The sequence below is a fragment of the Nansenia antarctica genome, assembly GCF_963989245.1.
Source record: "Nansenia antarctica genome assembly, chromosome: 9".
In the NCBI taxonomy this organism is placed as follows: domain Eukaryota; kingdom Metazoa; phylum Chordata; class Actinopteri; order Argentiniformes; family Microstomatidae; genus Nansenia; species Nansenia antarctica.
The window spans coordinates 15,140,839-15,164,120 of NC_137679.1; the positions used below are offsets into that span (position 1 = coordinate 15,140,839).

The 23,282-nt window shown below is 45.5% G+C and overlaps 2 protein-coding genes across 2 annotated transcripts in view; both read left to right on the plus strand.

The window, feature by feature from the left end:
• The window catches only part of slc12a3 (solute carrier family 12 member 3), a gene marked incomplete at both ends in the record, with an annotated part of 19,021 nt that extends 14,875 nt beyond the window's left edge, over window positions 1-4,146 (plus strand). Inside the window, 6 exons of the mRNA XM_080539530.1 lie at window positions 295-393; window positions 847-937; window positions 1,486-1,572; window positions 3,354-3,495; window positions 3,810-3,877; window positions 4,005-4,146. Of these exons, the coding sequence (XP_080395656.1) occupies window positions 295-393; window positions 847-937; window positions 1,486-1,572; window positions 3,354-3,495; window positions 3,810-3,877; window positions 4,005-4,146 (629 nt within the window). The remainder of the gene's footprint in view (window positions 1-294; window positions 394-846; window positions 938-1,485; window positions 1,573-3,353; window positions 3,496-3,809; window positions 3,878-4,004) is intronic.
• A 2,584-nt stretch (window positions 4,147-6,730) lies between these two features.
• On the plus strand, window positions 6,731-23,028 carry herpud1 (homocysteine-inducible, endoplasmic reticulum stress-inducible, ubiquitin-like domain member 1). The gene is made up of 8 exons (XM_080538910.1): window positions 6,731-7,016; window positions 7,144-7,221; window positions 7,526-7,603; window positions 13,987-14,120; window positions 16,206-16,316; window positions 16,941-17,309; window positions 21,871-21,982; window positions 22,719-23,028. The coding sequence occupies exons 1-8, from the start codon at window positions 6,858-6,860 to the stop codon at window positions 22,911-22,913; spliced, it is 1,236 nt and encodes a 411-aa protein (XP_080395036.1). The 5' UTR covers window positions 6,731-6,857; the 3' UTR covers window positions 22,914-23,028.
• The last annotated feature ends 254 nt before the right edge of the window (window positions 23,029-23,282 follow it).

Genomic DNA, 23,282 nt, shown 5'->3' on the forward strand with positions numbered 1-23,282 from the left:
CTGCTCCTAACCCTAACCCTGGTCCTAACCCTGCTCCTAACCCTGGTCCTAAACCAGGTCCTAACCCTAACCCTGGTCTAACCCTGGTCCTAACCCTGGTCCTAAACCAGGTCCTAACCCTGCTCCTAACCCTGCTCCTAACCCTGGTCCTAAACCAGGTCCTAACCCTAACCCTGGTCTAACCCTGGTTTAACCCTGGTCCTACCCCTGGTCCTAACCATAACCCCTATTATCTACATGTTACATGTTACAGTAGTTTATCTGCATTACTATATTTTGTTATTTTGGTTACAGCGGTTACCCCTGGCTCCATGGAGGCCCAGCCCCCTACGGTGTTCCAGGCCAATCAGGGGAAGAGGACCATCGACGTGTACTGGCTCTCTGACGACGGAGGTAGGGTATTATGGGATGGATGTACAGGAACATGATGATAGATGTGGTTATTATGGGATAGATCTACTAGATCTACTGAGGGTTAGTAACCATGGTGACGAGGTAGGTTGTTATGGGATAGACGTACTAGATCTACTGAGGGTTAGTAACCATGGTGATGAGGTAGGGTATTATGGGATAGATGTACTAGAACACGATGATAGATGTGGTTGTTATGGGATAGATCTACTGAGGGTCAGTAAACATGGTGACCAGTTTTATGGGATAGATCTACTGGGATAATTTCAGGTTTTTCTTAAATATAACAAAGCTTTTTGGCTAACAGGGATCAGAGGTCAACACATGACCCGCCATTCTAAGAGACAGCATGTCAGGGTCACAGATGTTATAAGTGTGCACGTGTGTGCACGCGTGTGTGTGCGTGTGCGTGTGCGTGTGTGTGTGTGTGAGCAGGCCTGACGTTGCTCCTCCCCTACCTGCTGAGGCGTAAGAGGCGCTGGTCCAGATGTCCCGTCCGCGTGTTTGTCCCTGGAGAGACAGACAGGCTGGAGGAGAGGAGGATGGAGTGAGTCTGGAGGGAGGGAGGGAGGGAAGGAGGGAAGGAGAGAAGGAGAGAGGGAGGGAGGGAGGGAGGGAAGGAGAGAGAGAGGGAGGGAAGGAGGGGGGGGGGAAGGAGGGAGGGAGGTGGGGGAGGGAGGGAGGGAGGGAAGGAGACCTCCCCCCAGCCTCCCCTGGTGTTCTACCTCCCCCAGCCTCCCCTGGTGTTCTACCTCCCCCAGCCTCCCCTGGTGTTCTACCTCCCTCAGCCTCCCCTGGTGTTCTACCTCCCCCAGCCTCCCCTGGTGTTCTACCTCCCCCAGCCTCCCCTGGTGTTCTACCTCCCCCAGCCTCCCCTGGTGTTCTACCTCCCCCAGCCTCCCCTGGTGTTCTACCTCCCTCAGCCTCCCCTGGTGTTCTACCTCCCCCAGCCTCCCCTGGTGTTCTACCTCCCCCAGCCTCCCCTGGTGTTCTACCTCCCCCAGACTCCCCTGGTGTTCTACCTCCCCCAGCCTCCCCTGGTGGTCACATGACGTGTTGTGGTGTTCCGTACAGGGTCGTGAACCTCCTCAGCAAGTTCCGTCTTGGTTTCCACGACGTCCAAGTTCTGCCTGACATAAACGACAGACCACAGCCTGAACAGTACGACAACTAGACTCTACTGTACTCTACTGTACTCTACTGGTCTCTACTGTACTCTACTGTTCTCTACTGTTCTCTACTGTACTCTACTGGTCTCTACTGGTCTCTACTGTACTCTACTGGTCTCTACTGTCCTCTACTGTTCTCTACTGGTCTCTACTGTACTCTACTGGTCTCTACTGGTCTCTACTGTACTCTACTGGTCTCTACTGTCCTCTACTGTCCTCTACTGTACTCTACTGGTCTCTACTGGTCTCTACTGTTCTCTACTGTTCTCTACTGTACTCTACTGGTCTCTACTGTACTCTACTGTTCTCTACTGTACTCTACTGGTCTCTACTGTACTCTACTGGTCTCTACTGGTCTCTACTGTACTCTACTGGTCTCTACTGTCCTCTACTGTTCTCTACTGTTCTCTACTGGTCTCTACTGTACTCTACTGGTCTCTACTGGTCTCTACTGTACTCTACTGGTCTCTACTGTCCTCTACTGTTCTCTACTGGTCTCTACTGGTCTCTACTGTTCTCTACTGTACTCTACTGTACTCTACTGGTCTCTACTGGTCTCTACTGTACTCTACTGGTCTCTACTGTACTCTACTGTACTCTACTGGTCTCTACTGTACTCTACTGTTCTCTACTGTTCTCTACTGGTCTCTACTGTACTCTACTGGTCTCTACTGTACTCTACTGGTCTCTACTGTCCTCTACTGGTCTCTACTGGTCTCTACTGTACTCTACTGGTCTCTACTGTTCTCTACTGTACTCTACTGGTCTCTACTGGTCTCTACTCCACCTGTTTTGTGTTGTCTACATGTCATAGGCTGTTCTTTGTGCTGTTGTAATTTATGTGTGTTTTTAAATTGAAATAGTTGTTTTTAAATTTGTTTAACATTTTTGTTTTTACCTATTATATTTGTGGTGCGAAATTGTGTGTTTTTAAAATTGAAATAGCTGTTTTTATATAGTCTAAAATGTGTTGTTTTTTACTTATTGTACTTGTAAAGCACTTTGACGGAAAGTGCTATATAAATAAAGTTATTATTATTATTATTATTATTATTACTGTTCTCTACTGTACTCTACTGGTCTCTACTGTTCTCTACTGGTCTCTACTGGTCTCTACTGTTCTCTACTGTACTCTACTGGTCTCTACTGTTCTCTACTGGTCTCTACTGTACTCTACTGGTCTCTACTGGTCTCTACTGTACTCTACTGGTCTCTACTGTCCTCTACTGTTCTCTACTGGTCTCTACTGGTCTCTACTGTTCTCTACTGTACTCTACTGTACTCTACTGGCCTCTACTGTACTATACTGTTCTCTACTGTACTCTACTGGTCTCTACTGTACTCTACTGTTCTCTACTGTACTCTACTGGTCTCTACTGTACTCTACTGTTCTCTACTGTGCTCTACTGGTCTCTACTGTACTCTACTGTTCTCTACTGTTCTCTACTGTACTCTACTGGTCTCTACTGTTCTCTACTGTTCTCTACTGGTCTCTACTGTACTCTACTGGTCTCTACTGGTCTCTACTGGTCTCTACTGTTCTCTACTGTACTCTACTGTTCTCTACTGTTCTCTACCGTCCTCTACTGGACTGTACTGGTCTCTACTGTCCTCTACTGGTCTATACTGTCCTCTACTGGTCTATACTGTACTCTACTGTTCTCTACTCTACTCTACTCTACTGTACTGTACTACACTGTACTGTACTCTACTGTAGTGTACTCCTCTGTACTCTACTGTACTCTACTCTACTGTACTCTACTGTACTCCCAGTGTGCAGAGGTTCGAGGACTTGCTGGCTCCCTACAGGGAGGAGCAGAGCCACCAGCAGCAGTGTGGTGGAGGTGGTGGGGACCAGAGCCAAGACATTTCCTGGAGGGTGTCTGAGGAGGAGATGGAGAGGAACAAGGCCAAGGTGACCAACCCTCTCATGTCCTTTCATGTCCTGTCCTGTCCACTCCTGTCCTGTCCTGTCCCCTCCTGTCCTGTCCTCTCCTGTCCTGCCCTGTCCTGCCCTGCCCTACCCTCTTCTGTCCTCCCTCTCTCCTCTCTCCTCTTCCTCTCCTCTCCTCTCCTCTCCTGCAATGCACAGTATTAGATTTGGTTGGGATCACTGTTCTTTATCAGTGTGTGTTTGTGCTTGTCTGTGTCTGCCTGTGTGTGTGTGTGTGTGTGTGTGTGTGTGCGTGTGTGTGCGTGTGCGTGTGCGTGTGCATGTGTGTGCTTCAGTCTCTCAGACAGGTGCGTCTGAATGAGGTGTTCCAGGTGTACTCCAGGGAAGCTGCTATGATTGTTGTGTGCGTACCACATTTATATTCCAATAATAATAATAATTCTTAATAATATATTTAAAAAAAACTATAATATTATATTATAATATAATAATAATAATAATAATAATAATAATAATGTGTGTGTGTGTAGGACCATGCCTGTAGGCAGGAGGGGTGTGTGTTCCAGCTGTCTCTACATGGCCTGGCTGGACACACTGACCCGTGACCTCCGACCTCCTGTCCTGCTGGTGAGAGGAAACCAGGAGAACGTCCTCACCTTCTACTGCCAGTGACCTGCTGTTACTACCTGTTATAAACATGATATAACCTCTTATAATCACCTTCTGCTGTTATAAACATGTTATAATCACCTTCTACTGTTATAAACATTTTATAATCACCTTCTACTGTCTACTGTTATAAACATGATATAACATTTACATTTTACATTTTTGGCATTTAGCAGACGCCTTATTCCAAAGCGACTTACAATCAATACATTTGACTAAAGAAGTGAATCATCAATTCACCAGTTCTAGCAGGAAGAGTAATCTAGCTCAAGCCAGGGGCCACTGGCAGTCGTCGTGAATTTTATTTCAATTTTTTTATAGACACTGGAGAGACAGTACAAGGGGGGCAGTAGAAGTCTTAGGAGGCATAGTATAGGGGAAAAGCAGTAGTCTCAGGAGACACAGTGCTGGAGGGTGGTAATGTCTCAGGAGGAGCAGTTAAGGTGTAACCTGAAGAGATGGAGGTCTTCAGTCTCCGACGGAAGATGGGGAGTGACTCTGCAGTTCTGACAGCCTAGGGCAGCTCATTCCAGCAGCGGGGAGCCAGTGTAGTGAAGAGACGTGACTGGGCAGCCAGTCGGCCAGCAGAGGTGGAGGAATGCACGGGCTGAAGTTTGTGGGGTGACCATTGCCTGCAAGTATGCAGGGGCTGTCCCTTTTGCTGCCTGGTAGGCAAGCACCAGGGTCTTGAATCTGATGCGAGCTGCTATCGGGAGCCAGTGAAGGGTGCGAAGGAGGGGGGTGCCCAGACGGGCAGCAGCATTCTGGATGAGCTGCAGAGGTCTGATGGCGGAGGCGGGGAGCCCGGCCAGGAGAGCATTGCAGTAGTCAAGGCGGGAGATGACCAGTTAAGTGATTGGATCAGGAGTTGCGCTGCTTCTCTGGTGAGGAATGGTCGTATCCTTCTGATGTTGTAAAGGAAGAATCTGCAGGAGCGTGCTGTCGCTGCGATGTTCTCCGCACAGGATAAGCGGTTGTCCAGGATCACTCCAAGGTTCTTTGCTGTCTGGGAGGGGGTTATAGTAGAGTTCTCCACTGTGATGGAGAAGTCTTGGAGAGGGCAGGCTTTCCCAGGGATGAAGAGTAGCTCAGTCTTGTTAAGGTTGAGCTTGAGATGGTGGGCTGACATCCATGTTGAGATGTCAGCCAGACATGCAGATGTCAGAAGGACAGGAACAGCTGAGTGTCATCTCTGTAGCTATGGTAGGAGAACCCATGAGAGGAGATTACCGAGACAAGACACTTGGTATGGAGGGAGAACAGTAGGGGCCCCAGGACAGATCCCTGGGGTACCCCAGTGGTGAGGGTTGATGGAGAAGAAAATTATTCTCTCCAAGTCACCTGGTAGGAGCAACCCGCCAGGTAGGAAGCAAACCAGGAGTGTGCCGTGCCAGAGAGATGCCCAGTTCTGATGGAGAGAAGGATCTGGTGGTTGACTGTGTCGAAGGCAGCAGACAGGTCCAGGAGAATGAGAACAGAGGAGAGGGAGGAAGCTTGAGCAGAGTGGAGGGCTTCCGTGACAGCAAGGAGAGCAGTCTCGGTGGAGTGCCCAGCCTTGAAGCTGGATTGGTGGAGGTCCAGATGTTCTGTCTTCCGGAGATAGTCAGTGAGTTGTTTAGATGCAGCACGTTCAAGGGTCACCTTCTACTGTTATAAACATGTTATAATCACTTTCTATTGTTATAAAATGTTATAATCACCTTCTACTGTCTGCTGTTATAAACATGGGAGCTGTGTGATTTGCATGTCTCAATTTCAATAATAATCACACATCACATTGATTGGATGTTTCATGTTGAATATGGAAATCAATTATAACAAGGGAGCTATTTTTGTATTCAATTGTATAAATATTCATTTGTTGTAGGTTAAAAAGCCATTTGAGCTGGTCGGAATGGACCTTATTAGGAAACTGTCGCTTACATGAAGTGGAAAACAATATAGAGTGGGGGAAATAAGTATTGAACACATCAACATTTTGTCCAGTAAATGTATTTCCAATGAGCCTATTCAAGTGACATTTGCACCAGTTTGCATCAGTGTTTTGAATGCATTTCTATTCGATGTTATCGTTTTCCCCTCTATTTCTGACTTAATGTGACATACATGTTTTAGTAAAGCAGGGATGGGATGTCAACCTGAAACCGACAGGCTTGTTGAACAAGGCGTTGTTAGGGTTTAACCGTGCTGCTAGATCCGTCTATATTATCACTGTTGTTTTTATTACTTGTTGTTGTAACATTGCTGTATAATTGTTTTTTAGTGTGTTATCTTTACTACAGTTGTTGTTGTTGCTGTAGTTGTTGTTCGTGATGTTGTGAGCTCGCAGCATTGTGTTCTTGTATTAAAATAATAAAAGTAAGACAAATAGACGAAACTTGCACTTGCACATGCGCAGTAGAGCACGGTCCCTGCGCCTCCACGTCTGACGGTCAGCGAGTTAGCCAAGCGCATCAAGCCACAGCGGTTTAGCCAATCACATCAGGCCACAGCGGTGGTTCAGCCAATCACACCAAGCCACAGTCTGTTTTCACAACAAGTCTACTTCCGGGTTTCTTGCCACGGACGGACTTCCTTATCTTATCGCTACTAAAAAAAGAAAGCTTTCCGTGAGACCAGTTCGTGTTTGATACCTGACCTGTTTCAGATGAGCAGGTGTTTAACCTTTATTCTTCTACAAGCTGAGACGGTGCGTTGCGTTGCTACGCGTCGACATGGAGGATAGGAGCGGCGCTCAGGAGGAGAAGAGGATCAGTCTGGTGGTGAAGTCACCCAACCAGCTCCACGGGGACCAGCTGCTGGAGGGGGTGGACCCGGGCTGGACCGTGAGGGACCTGAAGACACACCTGTCCAGGGTGTACCCCGACAACCCGGTGAGCTGCGCGTGTGTGTGTGTGTGTGTGTGTGTGTGTGTGTGTGTGTGTGTGTGTGTGTGTGTGTGTGTGTGTGTGTGTGTGTGTGTGTGTGTGGTAACCGGTTTGTCCTGTTTGTCTCCCCCAGACTGAAGGCGATCAGAGGGTCATCTACTCTGGAAAGCTGCTGCCAGACCACCTGCACATCAGAGACGTATTCAGAAAGGTGTGTGTGTCTGTCTGTGTATGTATGTATGTGTGTATCTACCTGTCTGTCTGTGTTTGTCTGTCTGTCTGTTTGTCTGTGTGTGTCTGTCTATCTGTCTCTCTGTCTGTCTATCTGTCTCTCTGTGTGTGTGTGTGTGTGTGTGTGTGTGTGTGTGTGTGTGTGTGTCTGTATATTACATATTCTTTGTCAGTGAATCATAGCATGTATGGTTGTGTTAGGGTGGTAATAGTAACAGTGTGTGTTATGTATGTGTCAGTGACAGAACAGAATTTCTAATCAGGCATTTATCTGGCCCACTCAGACGGACACGACTCCCACAGTGCACCTGGTGTGTGCAGTCAGGACCCAGCCCAAAGGACCGCTGGGAGCTCGACCCAAGGTAGCCCTGTCATGTGACACTGATGATTATGTTCACTTTAACCCCTACCCTAACCGTAGCCCTAACTTTACATTTTAACCACAGACGCTTTTATCCAAAGTGACTTAAGCCCCTTTCACACATACGAGCCTTTCACACATAACCCTTCCCAGTAGATTCCATGAAATCGTTCAGGGTCGGTGTAAGTGTGAATGGGTCTGACCAGGGAAATCCGCACAGGCAATTTCCCTGGTCGAGACCATGTATAATTCCATGAAATTTGCAGGGTCGCTGCATGTCTGAATGGACCCTGATTATTGCCTGGTCAGTCTCCTTTCACAGCTGTCCTGCATTGCGCAACCAGCAGGGCAGAGCGCATAAGAACTGCCCCAATATCGCTACTGCTAAATATAATTCCACAACTGGACACTACTTAATTTCCAATCATAGTGGAGGTATGATATATGGCAGATTTAGTTATATTAAAGGCTTTTTTTTTAAAGTCATTTTTAACTAACTCCCAGCAGAGTCAAAACACGAAATTCTGTGCTCACTGCTCACTACTTTTTCCAGTTGAACATAAACTAAACATTTAAATGCTGCTATTGTTTGTGAAGTTACAAGATCCTTACATCACACCATTTTTTTAAAAGGATGCAAAGTTCTAATGTAGCCTATGGAGCCTATGGAGATCACCAAGTTCTCCCATACTGTGCTTATGGACTAGTATAGTAAGTTTATATCAACGGTAATCAAGTGCTTTAGTTGGCGAGCGCACTTGCTGATAGTAAGCACTTGTAAAACGAGTTGACTCGCTGGAACAAGACGGGCGCGCCGAAATGAACGATATGAGGCTGGGAGGGAAAAATCGCAGTATACTCACTAGAAAAAACTAGACTACACCACTGAAGGGAGGTATGACATGGCAGATGGTGCATGGCGGTCCCGCCCGCCCGTCCCGCTTCAGTTCTAGTAGATCGCGCAACCAGGGAATCGCCGACATGTGTGAAAGGGAGCAACCCGGTCATGTGTGAACGGTGCAAATGCCTGGCAGACCCGGGTCGGGATTCCATATAATTTACAGGGAACTATGTGTGAAAGGGGCTTTACAATTAGAGATTCCAGGGACCGTCTCCCTGGAGTAACTTAGGGCCTTACTCAAGGGCACACTAGTGGTGGTGTTCCCAGGTGGGATTTGAACTCATGACCTTCTGATCACCAGTCCAACTCACTCCCCTAGGACACCACTACCCCTCACTTACCAACGACTGCCAATAGCCCCCGTCCTGAGCATACTGTAGATTACTGTTCCTCCTATGACTGGTGGATAGATGATTCACGTACTTAGATAAATGTATTTATTATAAATCTCTTTGGAATAAGTCTGCTAAATGACTAACATGTAACCTGACCCTAAAGACACTTGCTAGATGTCTAACATGTAACCGAAGCCTAAAGACACCTGCTAGATGTCTAACATGTAAATGTAACGTCCCAGAGGAACCCAGCTGTCCTAAAGATAACTCTGAAAGTTTCACATCACTTTTTTTGTCTACACACACACACAAAACATGCACTCAAAACATACCCACTCACATCAGATACACACTCACAACATACACGCTCACATCAGATACACACACACACACACACACACACAACATACGCACTCACAACATACACTCTCACTCGGCCAGAGTAAATGTACACATACTGAGCTAGAGAGGAGACGGCAACCCCTATTGACTGTGCTGCCGTACTACGGCTCTCACCCATGTGCTGTGTGTCCCCGGGTTGGCTGTCTCTCAGGCCTATGTACTCCGTGCGGTCTTGACGTAGGCTGGGGGATATGAGGGCCGACAGGCTGGCTCTGTGGGCGTGGGGTCGGAGGTGGTTTCAGACTTTCCTCTAGGGCGGCCGGGTCCTCTCTTAGGGCTTTCACACCGGCAAAGAACCGTGCCGGTTCGCGTTTGGGACAGTGGCGGCTGGTGCTAAAAAATTTGGGTGGGGCACAGCAGTGTTTCCTCCAGGATTTTTCACATTAGTGGCGGCCGCTCAAAACAAAGACGTAATTTCACTTTACCCACGCAATACCCACTTAAACATGTGTGAGGATACGTAACGGCGTTTTGTGACAGAACTTTCACTTTCATTCATGAAATTCACCCCGTCTGTGTTACGATTATAGGCACTTAGCCCTCAATTACGCCAGGGAGACTGTCCCTGTAGGCCAGGGGTGCTCACACTTTTTAGGCTTGTGAGCTACTTTTCAAATTACCAGCTCAACAAGATCTACCAACCAAATAAAACATATTGCCATTGCTGCGAACACAAAAATGTACTGTAATAATAACAAATTAAGGCCACGCTACACTGTTTCAAAATCAAAGAAGAGATTTATTAAACTATATAACAAATATTCACACTGGTAGTCCATTAACATTAACATTAACTCAGGAGCTCTGAGTGGTTTACACCAGACTGGCCAGTGCCAAGCCAGGTGCCATCGACGTCTCCGGGCGGCGGAGTGTGTGTGTGTGTCTGTCTGTCTGTCTGTGTGTGTGTGTGTGTGTGTGTGTGTGTGTGTGTGTGTCTGTCTGTCTGTGTGTGCATGTGTGTGTGCTTGTGTCTGTCTGTCTGTCTGTCTGTGTGTGTGTGTGCTTGTCTGTGTGTGTGTGTGTGTGTGTGTGTGTGTGTGTGTGTTGTGAGGCGGCGCGGGGCTGAGTGATGCCCTCTCCTCCGGGAGGCGTCCCGTCTGGACCACACAGGAAGAAAAAAAAAAAAAAAAAACTTTTTTCCCCCCCCCCAATGCCGTGTGATCTACCCACACTACCGATCGACGTAATGAGCACCCCTGCTGTAGGCTAATCTCTAATTGTCCGTCGTTTTAGATAAAGCATCTGCTAAATTGTAAAATGTAGCCTAATTTAAACCAAAAAATATAAAAACAGCTTGAAGCCTTAAAACACTCTCACGTGGGCTCTCTGAAGCTTAAAACATAATCTCTTTATAAATGCCTAAAACGAATGAATTAACAACAGAAATATGATTAGGCGCATAGATTATTAATGCAACAATAATGCCCGCCACACTATCAGCTTCTCTTGGGCATCGTGTCTAGTTGTGTAAATATGTGTAGAAGATGAACAGTAAACTCTAATTTATGTGAACAGCCTGTTGTCTGTATCTTACCTTGTGCGAATGAATCTGCTCTTTACCGACGGAAAACGGGAAAGCACTATACAGTCCAATCGATCCATAGGAGAAAATCCGAGCCATCTGACGTGAAAGGATTTATGGGTTTAGACGAAATTGCTTTCCCCACTGTGAGATTAAATACTGTTGGATACCGTGATCTGTGTTTGTGTGTATTACACAAAACACAAAACAAATAAAAACACTTGAAGCAAACCAGCAGTATCACCGGCCCGAGTCGCTACAGAGCAGCGCCACCGGAAGTAGGAAGTGGAAGACAAATGAAAGATGGCAAACCCCACACACCACATCTTATGCTGGATATACAACCGGATATTCAGGACGCACATTTTTGCGCCCCGGCCAAGAAATAGACACAGCCAATTGGAGCGCTGCTACAGCTCACGTGTAAGCCAAAAGTATTTGCAGTGCCATAGACTTGCATTGACCGGCGCCCCGCGTCCTCCCCCTATGTATTTTAACAGTGAATTTTACACACACACAGATAAAAATGTTTATTGTATTGGAGGATTTTTAATGAATGCTGATAGGCGCCGACAGAATATCAGCCGCATTTTGTGAATAAACAATGTTTATTTAAAAAAAAAACTTTTACAAATCGCAACTAGGAAGTGAAGGTGGGGGCGGCGCCCCAGCGCCTTCTATCGGCCAGCCGCCACTGGTTTGGGAACCTCCGAACGTTGGCGCTGTCTGGCGAACGAGCCCCAGACAGCGCCAACGTTCGGAGGTTTCCGAACGCGAACGCGAACCGGCACGGTTCTTTGCCGGTGTGAAAGCCCTATCTGCGGCCTATGGCTGGGTTCAGTCTAGTGGCAGGCAAAAGGCATTAATCGCCACTATCACATAAATGTACTGCCGGGGACCGGCTCTCACCCAGTTGACGTGTCTTGTCCATCCATAGCCCTCTGGCATGTGCCAGCTCCACTGCTTCTTATGTGGGCCTCCTGTGAGGAGGCACAGGTGTGGCACTTCAGGCTAGCCACCCGGCTGATTGGGAAATGAAGTGCAGCTGTGTGGTCATTGTGTGAATCTAGGGCTACGTCCACACCAATAAGTTTTTTGGATAAACGTTTTTCGTATATAAAAATATTACCGTCCACACCAGCATGTTTAAACGCAATATAAACGCTGTCATTGAGCATTCCACACCAGTAGTCGGCGATATAATTTTATCCCCATAGCCCCGCTGGCCAATCAGACGCCTCTGTCTCTCAATGTTCTCCATCATTAACTGTGCATTTATCTGTTAACAGGTTAAAAGTCCAGTTAACAGTGAAAGAACTAGAAGCACTTTGTTCACATCCATTTTCCTCTCTTGTGTAGCCTTGACCACCGTTGCCTGTGGTAAACAAAGTAGTTACTGGTGCTACGATATGACGTTGGAGGGAACAGCAAACAGCTGCAGTGCGCATGATCATAGAAATATACGCGCATGATGACATGACGAATACAAAAAGCTCTGTCTATCTCGTCCACACGTAAAAAATATACAGCGAATATACAGCGTTTTTTAAAATCTTCACTCTGGCAGGCGTTTTTAAACATCTTCGTTTTCAGGGGGCAAAAACTTGTTTGCGTCTGGACGAACCCCCCAAAACAAATATAAAAATCCACGTTTATCAAAAAAACGTATAGGTGTGGACAGGGCCTTTGGCAGTTCACATTACTTTTAAAATGTGACCTATATTTGACCTAGGCCTACATTGACTCCTGTGTGAACATTCCACGGCCCTGAACAGACCCGCATGTGCAGAAGGACAGCGCACTGTTTACAATAATAATAATTATATAGAGCTTTTCTAGACACTCAAAGACGTTTTACAAACCGAAAAGATAGAGTAGTAAAATAATAAGAAACCAAAAAATAAATAAAAGAAAGTATAGGGGTCTAATTAATTTGTAGATTACTAAATCTGAATCTAAGTGTCTTTGTAGGATACAGGTCTACTCTGTATACTGTCTGCAAGATCTAGATTTATGATATATAATATATATAACATGATAACATATGTAGGATAACATGATAATGTTACAACCAGATTAATTCTCAAGTTTTTGTGCAGCGGAAGCCGGCAAAGATATGAACAAGATATGAGCAAGTGCGTCTAGAATGCAGGGTTGCCAGATGGGGCGGGTTACCGCCGAAAGGGCTACTGGATTTATCGGTTAGGCTGTAAATTGTCAATCCCATCTGGCAACCCTGCTAGAGTGATGTAAAAGTCGCATTAAAAGCGACAATTCAGACGGCGGGCGCGTTGCTAAATATCAGATATGTATCCGATGTAATACCACCTCTGAAGTCTGAACGCGACCCAGGTCGGATTTAAAAAGGTCAGATTTCATGTGACTTGCGATGTTCCCACGGTCATGCATAAATCAGACCTGAGTCGCGTGTCGGCAAAAAAATCGGATTTGGGTCACATTTCACTGCAGTGTGAATGTAGCCTAGATGGTACTGGTGGGGGTCACCACAATACACACTCACAACATACACACTCACACTCACAACATACACACTCACACACTCACAACATACACACTCACACTCACAACATACACACTCACACACTCACAACATACACACTCACACACTCACAACATAAACACTCACAACATAAACACTCACAACATACACACTCACACACTCACAACATAAACACTCACAACATACACACTCACACACTCACAACATACACACTCACACTCACAACATACACACTCACACACTCACAACATACACACTCACAACATACACACTCACACACTCACAACATAAACACTCACAACATAAACACTCACAACATACACACTCACACACTCACAACATAAACACTCACAACATACACACTCACACACTCACAACATACACACTCACACTCACAACATACACACTCACAACATAAACACTCACAACATACACACTCACAACATACACACTCACAACATAAACACTCACAACATACACACTCACACACTCACAACATAAACACTCACAACATAAACACTCACAACATACACACTCACAACATACACACTCACAACATAAACACTCACAACATAAACACTCACAACATACACACTCACAACATACACACTCACAACATAAACACTCACAACATACACACTCACAACCTCTAATCTCTGACCTGTCTCTGGTCTGCTGACTGTGTTTGATGTTTGCTTTCCAGGTCAAAGAGGCGGAGCTACAGCAGCCCGGCCCCGCCCCCTCCCACGACCCACAGCCCATTGCACCAGAGATGAGACAACGCAGAAACCCCGCCCCTGGCCCCATCCCCGCTCCGGCATGGCCTGGCACCACAATGTGAGTACACAATGTTGTGTGTGTGTGTGTGTGTGTGTGTTGTTGTTATTGATGTTGTTGCTGTTGTTGACGGTGTTGTTGTTGTCGTTGTTGTCCTGACTGCAGGGGGTATTTCATCGCTACAGGAAAATCCAGGTTTATTGTGAAGTCAAAAATAAGCCTGGATTTTCCCGTAGCAACATTGATGGAATACATTGGAATACAACATGTTGGAATACAACATTGATGGAAGCCCAGGGGGCTATTCCACGTACGTTGGATTAGTATATCGGCGATTAAAATAAAAGCTGTGTTCAGGCAACTCGTGATTGGGATTCAATCCTCAAGTGATTCCTCGAACGAGGATCAGCCTTGTGTCATCAGTGTTCATAGAACACCGGTTTAGAAATCCTCGATATGGGCGCGGGTACGCAGACATAAAGAGCCCAGAAGAGTCGAACTGCCGAAATGAAGATACTAGCCTGCGCAGCGGTCCCACTTATTGCGCAGCAATCCTACTTATTGATCTTTATGAAGACGAAAAATAAGATATAAAAATACTGCCGCAATTAACAAGGCAAGGGAAACGGTTTGGCAAGAAATTGCTGACCGATTAAATGTGTAGGTCATACTAGCCCCAGTTATTGTTATATGTTCATATTTTAATAAATGTATATTTACTACTGTGGTGATATCAGCAGCAGGCTACATACAGTCATATTGTCACGATGGCATAGTGGTATTGACCACTGCCATAGTATTAATTCGTCATTTTAAGACGGTGGTTCAAATCCCTCGTCTGACACACTTTCTACTGCATTTGGTTTTCTGAATCTAATCTAAAATCTCATCTAAAAAAGTATGTAGAGTGCCCCGCGGTGGTGTAGCGGGCTAAGCACTGGCCACCAGTGCATGCTGCCCACCGGGGCCGGGGTTCGTATCCCGGCTCGCCAGACCCGGATATGGCCGAGGCACATACGGGGAGCGGCATATTGGGCGGCCGCTCCCGAGGGGGGGTATAGGAGTAGTTCCGGACAAGGATCCGTCGCGCAACAGCGCCCCCGGGGTGCCGGAATAACGGTGCTGGGCTCGAGGAGCCAGTCAGCTAGTCTGCCTGGCGGCCTCCTCTGGGACTGCCGGCCACGGGGTCGTGCGGCGGATCCCTCGCAATAGGCAGGGGATAATTGGATGCTAGGTTGGGTTGAATTGGCTACCAAATTGGGTGAAAAAAAGGGATAAAATCTGAAAAAACAAATTTATAAAAAATAATAATATGTAGGCTATAAAATGATGGTGTAGGCTAATTTACAAGAACTGACACGATTACAATGGTGTTTGAAGCCTTTCTGAGTAGTAAATGATGTTCTTCTAACTGGACCCTGGATTTGGCATAGATTATTTTTTCTTATGATTACTGATGGATAGATGATTCACTTAGACAGATATATATATATATATATATATATATATATATATATATATATATATATATTGTAAATCGATTTGCATGAAGGCTTCGGTTAAATGTAAAAAAAAATAAAAATTAAAACAATTTTTAAAATCAAGTATCGAACCGGCAACCTTCGGACCTCTAGCTGTCTGCCTTAACCCCTGCCCCAAACACACCACTGTGATGATGGCAATGCAAGTTGATAGACATACCTATTTTACACAATCAAACTATCTATCTATCTATCCATCTATCTATCTATCGATCACACTTTTAAAATATCAAATTATCTATCTATCATACAGTCAAACTATCTATCTATCTATCTCGTAAAAAGTGGGAACTAATATTTCCTAAAAGACACTTGACGGAACTGTCGTTCGGGATGTAGTTTCCGCCTGTGAGACATTTTTGACGCACGTATTACCCTAACCAGCCTGTAAACCTGCTCGCTACCAGGTTTGTTCAGAAGGATTGGTTGCAGCAAATTATTTGAGCCACAAATGTGTGTGTAGGCCCGCCCCTGCAGGCACGCAGGCTGAAATTAGCGCCCGGATCTGATTTAAACCTGGATCAGATTTAATCACGGTACGTGGAATAGCCCCCAGGACAAGGTAATACAGAGATTGACTATGTGTGTGTGTGTGTGTGTGTAGGCCCGCCCCTGCAGCGTTGGCCCCACCCTCCTTCCCCACCTACTCTCTCTACAGCGCCCAGCAGCTGCTGTGGCTGCAGCAGGTCTACGCACGCCAGTACTACATGCAGTAGTGAGTACTCTACTATACTACTACTATACTATACTACAACTATACTACTATACTATACTACAACTATACTACTACTACTACAACTATACTATACTCTATTACTACTATACTATGCTATACTACTACTATACTACTACTCTACTATACTACTACTCTACTCTACTACTACTCTACTATACTATACTTTTGATTTGATTTTGATTTGTCCCAAACACAATAAACATATAAAAACATAAAAAGTAAAAAAAGGTTTTATCCAACACAAATTCGCCTTGTGCAATTTACACTAGCGCGTTCAGGAGGGGACAGGAGGAAGTGAAAACGTATCTAGTCCTGCCCCTTCCTTACAATATGTTACACCATTTAAAAAATAGTCTCTTTCTAAAACTAAATACAACATAAATATCCGAATGCCAGGAAATTACTATACTACTTACTGTACTACATGCAGTAGTGAGTACTATACAACTACTATACTATACTACTACTACTATTACTACTACTATACTATTACTACTACTACCACTACTACTGCTATACTACTACAACATTGGTTTTTAAAAAGTTCTGTGGTTGTCATGGTGATGTCATGATAAACCCTCTCGTCTTCTGTTTGACCAATAGCCACGCAGCAATGGCAGCAGCAGGCTCCTCCCCTCTGGCCCCACCCCTCGCCGGCCCCTCCCCCCCCCCAGCCGCCGCCCCCCTCCCCGCTGACCACCTGGCCAATCAACCGCCTCTCAACAACCTCCCGGCCAACCAGAACGTCCAGGCAGACCCCGCCTTCATCAACGCGGGGGCGGCGGCCAATCAGAACCTTCGCATGAACGCCCAGGGCGGGCCGGTGATGGAGGACGAGGAGGAGCTGAACCGTGATTGGCTGGACTGGGGCTACACGGCTGCCCGGCTGGGAGTGTTCCTCAGCATCGTCTACTTCTACTCCAGCCTGAGCCGCTTTGTCCTGGTGATGACCAGCCTGCTGCTCATGTACCTGTGAGTTACCATGGCAACACTACACACCCTACACACTACACACTACACACTACACACTACACACTACACCCGCAGGTCAGAATGCTCTATACACCCTTCAAATGTAATCTCTGTACTCTGCCACACACAGCCCACAGAGACCAAACACAAAACCACTCAAGCTAGCACTTTTCAATGCCAGATACTTAGCTAATAAGTCACTCTTAATCAACGACTTCATTAGCTCCTATGAACTAGATTGTTTATTTATAACTGAGACATTGTTAGACATAGATAACAAGACACCAATTCTTATCGAGTCAGCCCCCCCCATTTTAGAACCTTAGATGTTGTCAGATCCCATAAGAAAGGAGGTGGAATCGCCTCCTTTTTCAGAGACAGTTTTAACTGCAAACAGACATCATTCAGAGAATTTTTATAATTTGAATATCTTTCAGTTGTTTTTAAATGCTCCCCTCGAATTCTCTTCATAATTTTATACCGGCCACCTCAATACTCTACGATCTTTTATACAGACCACCTCAATACTCTACGATCTTTTATACAGACCACCTCAATATTCTACGATCTTTTTCAATGAACTTACGGAGCTTGTTGTGGAAAATCGTTTACTTTTCAACTATAAATACTTAATTAATTAATAATAGTCAAAGAAACCGGAGCTGATGATTGATCAAATCAAATCAAATCAAATTTTATTTGTATTGCGCATTTCTTACAAGATGCAACTCAATGCGCTTCACACAATGAAAATGTTCAGTCAATCAGTCAATCAATCAATCAATACTGACAGAGCCGCGAGCAGGCAAAAGTAAAAAACCTGTATACTATGTAGCCAGGAAAAATTCCCTTGCAGCCCTCTACCAATAGAGCGACTACTAGCCAGTTTGCTTACCAGTACCCAGCGGTCCCCCAGGGGAGGCCAAGGACCACCGGCACAAAGCAAGCAAGCAAGGGCAAAAACCTGTACACCATGTATCCAGGAAAAATTCCTTGCATATTATCGGCGTACACACTGTCCATAAATGTAGTGTTGTATTTGCATCGTTCTGCATCCAGTATGGTCACAGGTCCTGCCAAAAGAGAAACTTAAGCACAGTTATGATGCAACAACACAATAGAGACAATAAAGATGACAGCAATACAACCTGATGGTGGTCCTGGTACACCCTTGTACCGGTTCCAGTACTGCTCTAGGTGCTATTTGGAGCTGACAGTGCCTCATCAGCACCCGGGTCCATTTTCCTGTCAACACAAATCTCAAAACACGAGTATGGTGTAATGGCCTAGTGATCCTAGTTCTATAATGTCCAATGTCTCCCTTAGTATCAAAAGGCGACATTGAATAAGTAGGTTTTGAGGTCACGCTTAAAAATGTCCTGAGTTTTAGACAACCTCAGGCCCTCAGGTAGGGTGTTCCACAATCTAGGAGCATATATGCTAAAAGCTGATCCTCCAAATCTCTTTGTCCTAGCCAATGGCACTATTAAAAGTTCCGTGCCACTAGACCGTAGGGGTCTAGCTGGTGTGTATCTTATGAGCATGTCCACCATGTAATTGGGTGCATCACAGTGAAGTGATTTATAAACTAGTAAAAGGATCTTAAAGTCTATTCTATGACTGACAGGGAGCCAGTGTAGTGATCTCAAGACAGGTGTGATGTGCGCTCTCCATTTGGTCCTAGTAAGGACACGAGCAGCAGCATTTTGAACCATTTGTAGTCGATTTATCATTTTTTTGGGGAGACCTGTCAGGAGAGCATTACAGTAATCTAGCCTACTAGTAACAAACGCATGCATTAATTTTTCAGTGTCTGCCTGGGAGAGAAATGATTGTACCTTAGTGATGTTTCTTAGATGGTAGAAGGATGTTTTAATAGTGTTATTAATATGAGTTTCAAAATTTAGATCTGGGTCAATTATGACACCAAGATTCCTGGCCTGACACTTAGTGTTAAGAGCTAGTGTTTTCAAGTGTGCAGATAATTTCTCTCTCCCAGTTTTCTCGCCGTCTCTCACAAGAGAGACCCCTTATTGAGAACAATGCTGGGCCAAGTTAGTTTGCAAAGCAACTCCCGACCTCCTCGCTTTCCATAGTGACCCCTCCTCAAATGGTCATTTACATACAGTGCCCCCACTCCCAGCTAAACTTCCTGAGCGTGTTGTTATAAAACCCTTTGATCAGTGATCAACTCTTTTCCCCAACATTCCAAGGCCTTCTCATGTTGACTCTGGGCATCCTTGATGATCTCCTGGCTGGCTGTCTCCCTGCATACCACATGGTACCTTCTGTTACCTCTCATCTTGAGTTCAATCATGAGGTCATTTCAACACAACTCGAGCTCTTCAACACACACTTTTTGGCCCAATTCAAAGAGAAATCCACCATAAGCTTCTCTCCATCATTGCCAAAGAACTCTCTGTCCTGTGAGATGTCTTTGAACTTCAACAACATGTGAAACTCCCAACTCATAATCAAGGTCATACTCAGGACCTTATCGTCACCAAAGGCCTAGATATTTCAAATGTTATCGTAACTGACATTGCCCTATCTGACCATTTCTGCATATTCTTTGACGTTCTTTGATGTTCCCTGTTGTTCAAACTAGGCTATATCTAAAACTATTTCCAAGCGACATATCAATGAAAACACCAATGCACTGTTCATAGAGGTTTTTTCCCTAGCCCCACCCACACAACTTCTATTTCAACCTCAGTAAATGACCATCTTCACGATTTCAACCTAAAAATCACAAAAAACATTGACGATATCGCACCCATTAGGTCCAAATGCATCTCTGGTAAGCAAAAAGCTCCCTGGAGAACTGCCCCCTCCGTAAAGACCGAAAAAAGACAATGTCGTGAAGCTGAGCAGAGATGGAGAAAAACAAACCTTCAAGTCCACATTGATACCTATAAAGAGAATCTTCAAAACTATAACTTAGAAATAAGAAGTGCCAGACAATTCCTTTTTTTTTCTAAGATCATAAACAATAATATAAATAACGCCCACATCCTTTTCAAAACTGTTGAGAGACTAACAAATCCCCCAACACCCATTGCTCAGGAATTTAACTAAACTAGTAAAGGCAATGAGAATTGCATCCTTTTTTTAACAATAAATTAGAAACCATTAGACATTAGTGTCATAATTTAACACCATCGACTACAAGACTCTGGACAAAATCATGTCACATCTTAAACCATCCACCTGTGCCCTTGATATCCTGCCAACAAGCTTTAAAAAAAAACATATTTAGCTGCGTGGCAGGTGAACGAATACAAATAATCAGCACCTCCCTTTCATCAGGGTTTTTTCCTGAAACCCTGAAAACTGCAGTTATCAAGCCTTTACTAAAAAAGAACGGCCTAGACCCATTTGTACTAAACAACTACAGACCCATATCATACCTTTCCTCTACAGGAAAAATAATTGAAATGGCTGCCCACGATCAACTTAGCAGTTATTTGACCCAAAATGATGTCTTTGATGATATTCAATCAGGCTACATAGCACTGAAACAGCCCTTATTAAGGTCCTTAATGACATTTGCGTAAACACTGACTCCAGAAAAGTCTCAGTTTTGGTACTATTAGACCTTAGCGCTGTCTTTGACACTGTAGATCACGACATCCTAATAGATAGACTAAAAACCTGCGTAGGACTTTCGGGCACTGCCCTAAACTGCTTTAGATCCTACCTACAGGACCTACAATAGAATATATACGATATATACAATAGAACTTTAGTACACTTTGTCTTCCTGTGATCGCAGACATATGGGGCCCTATTATGCACTTCTTAACTTGCCGTCTTAAGTGTTAATTAAGACGCACCGCCAGGTTAAGACCTACCGCCACCCTTATTATGCGCTTCATACGCGCTACTGCTATTATGCAGGTGTCGATAGGCGCCCACACATAAGACGTAAAACTCCCGTGCATATATTGCTCATTGTGGGAGTGTTCATATGTTAATGAAGTGCACTAGGCGCCCCTGCTATTATGCGATCTGACTTTGCTCCTATCGCTAAGAAGTGGTTTGAAAAGTTCTTAAGTTTAGACTTCATGCACGTTTTGAAACACGAGCGCGCCTCCGCGGTTTGCGCATGCATGTGGGCACACATGAACACACACGTGGCTCCACGGCAAGACGTCAATTACGGTCACAGTATAAATGCTTTATTTCAGAAGGGAGAGGCAGAGAAGCGCGCTGACCTCCTTCTCAGGACTTCCATAATAGCATAGCGCTAATGACTCAACGCAGCCGGTTCTTAAAGGGAATGGCACCTGGCACGCTGATTGGGTTGATTGAGAAGACGCCCAAAACACACCCATGACTAATTTCTTTGCTTAGCGCCGGGTTTTAGGCGCCCACTACAGCACGCATAATAGCAAAGTGGCCTTGACCACGTCTTAAGTTTAGATCTACCGCCTCGTCTTATTGATGAAGTGCATAATAGGGCCCATGATGTCATGGAGCTGGATTAACCTCCAACCTTCCTCTTTCTCCTCCTTTTCATCCTTCTCTTCCCCCTCCTGATCCTCCTCTTCCTCCTCAGACACACGGCAGGCTTGTTTCCCTTCCGACGCAGAGCCCTGGTCCGTGCCCCCCCCCCACCGGACGCCCAGGAGAACCAGCAGGACCAGGAGAGGGACCCACACCCAGCACCTGTAAGAACCACGCTGCTGGCATCATCAGCACTATAATAATAATAATAATAATAATAATAATAATAATAATAATAATAATAATAATAATAATACTTTCAATTTGTTTATGTTTATTTCATTTGTAAAGGGATAATGCATATTAATGAACATTTAAAAATTAAATACGCCAGATTTAGCCAGAAGGCAAATGTTCATCCACAGTCCCTCAACAAATTATAAAAAGGCTTCCTAAAAAGATAAAATAACATCACACAGTAAAAGCATACATAGCAAATGTAGTACTATACATGAAATAATAAGTCATCAAATATAAGGTAGGTCATTAAAAAAGATAAATGGATAAGCTCCATAAGAACACAGTACAAGCAAGTAGTAGGTTTTGTGTAGCGCTTTCTCAGGGATCCATAGCACTTTACATGTAAAAAATAGGAAAATATCTAGCCAGTCAGAGTGTGGTAATGCTAGCATGCTAACTAGCCAGTCAGAGTGTGGTAATGATAGCATGTTAACTAGCCAGTCAGAGTGTGTTTATGCTAGCATGCTAACTAGCCGGTCAGAGTGTGGTAATGCTAGCATGCTAACTAGCCAGTCAGAGTGTGTTTATGCTAGCATGTTAACTAGCCAGTCAGAGTGTGGTAATGCTAGCATGTTAACTATCCAGTCAGAGTGTGTTTATGCTAGCATGCTAACTAGCCAGTCAGCGTGTGTTTAAACCAAGCTGTTCTTCTTCCCTCAGGCCCCAGCAGCAGGAGGAGGAGCAGGAGGAGGAGGAGGAGAGGATCCAGCAGCAGGAGGAGAGGGTCCAGCCCCCCTGCAGCGCCCCCTGGCTGCAGTGCTGGTGCCTCCACACAGGCTGTCTCTGGTCTGGACCGCCTGGCTGTTCTGCAAGGCCTTCATCTCCTCCCTCATCCCTGAGGCTGTGGCCCCCTGACCTCCCTCATCCCTGACCTCCTGACCTCCCTCATCCCTGACCTCCCTCATCCCTGACCTCCCTCATCCCTGACCTCCTGACCTCCCTCATCCCTGACCTCCCTCATCCCTGACCTCCCTCATCCCTGACCTCCTGACCTCCCTCATCCCTGACCTCCTGACCTCCCTCATCCCTGACCTCCCTCATCCCTGACCTCCCTCATCCCTGACCTCCCTCATCCCTGACCTCCTGACCTCCCTCATCCCTGACCCCCTGACCTCCCTCATCCCTGACCTCCCTCATCCCTGACCCCCTGACCTCCTGACCTCCCTCATCCCTGACCTCCCTCATCCCTGACCCCCTGACCTCCTGACCTCCCTCATCCCTGAC

What these genes read in the sequence shown, in the direction of transcription:
- herpud1 (XM_080538910.1), top strand. Translation starts at nt 6,858, where the DNA reads ATGGAGGATAGGAGCGGCGCTCAGGAGGAGAAGAGGATCAGTCTGGTG. An exon ending in GGGTGTACCCCGACAACCCG is followed by an intron (nt 7,017 to 7,143) that starts GTGAGCTGCGCG and finishes TGTCTCCCCCAG; the next exon opens with ACTGAAGGCGATCAGAGGGT. An exon ending in TCAGAGACGTATTCAGAAAG is followed by an intron (nt 7,222 to 7,525) that starts GTGTGTGTGTCT and finishes TGGCCCACTCAG; the next exon opens with ACGGACACGACTCCCACAGT.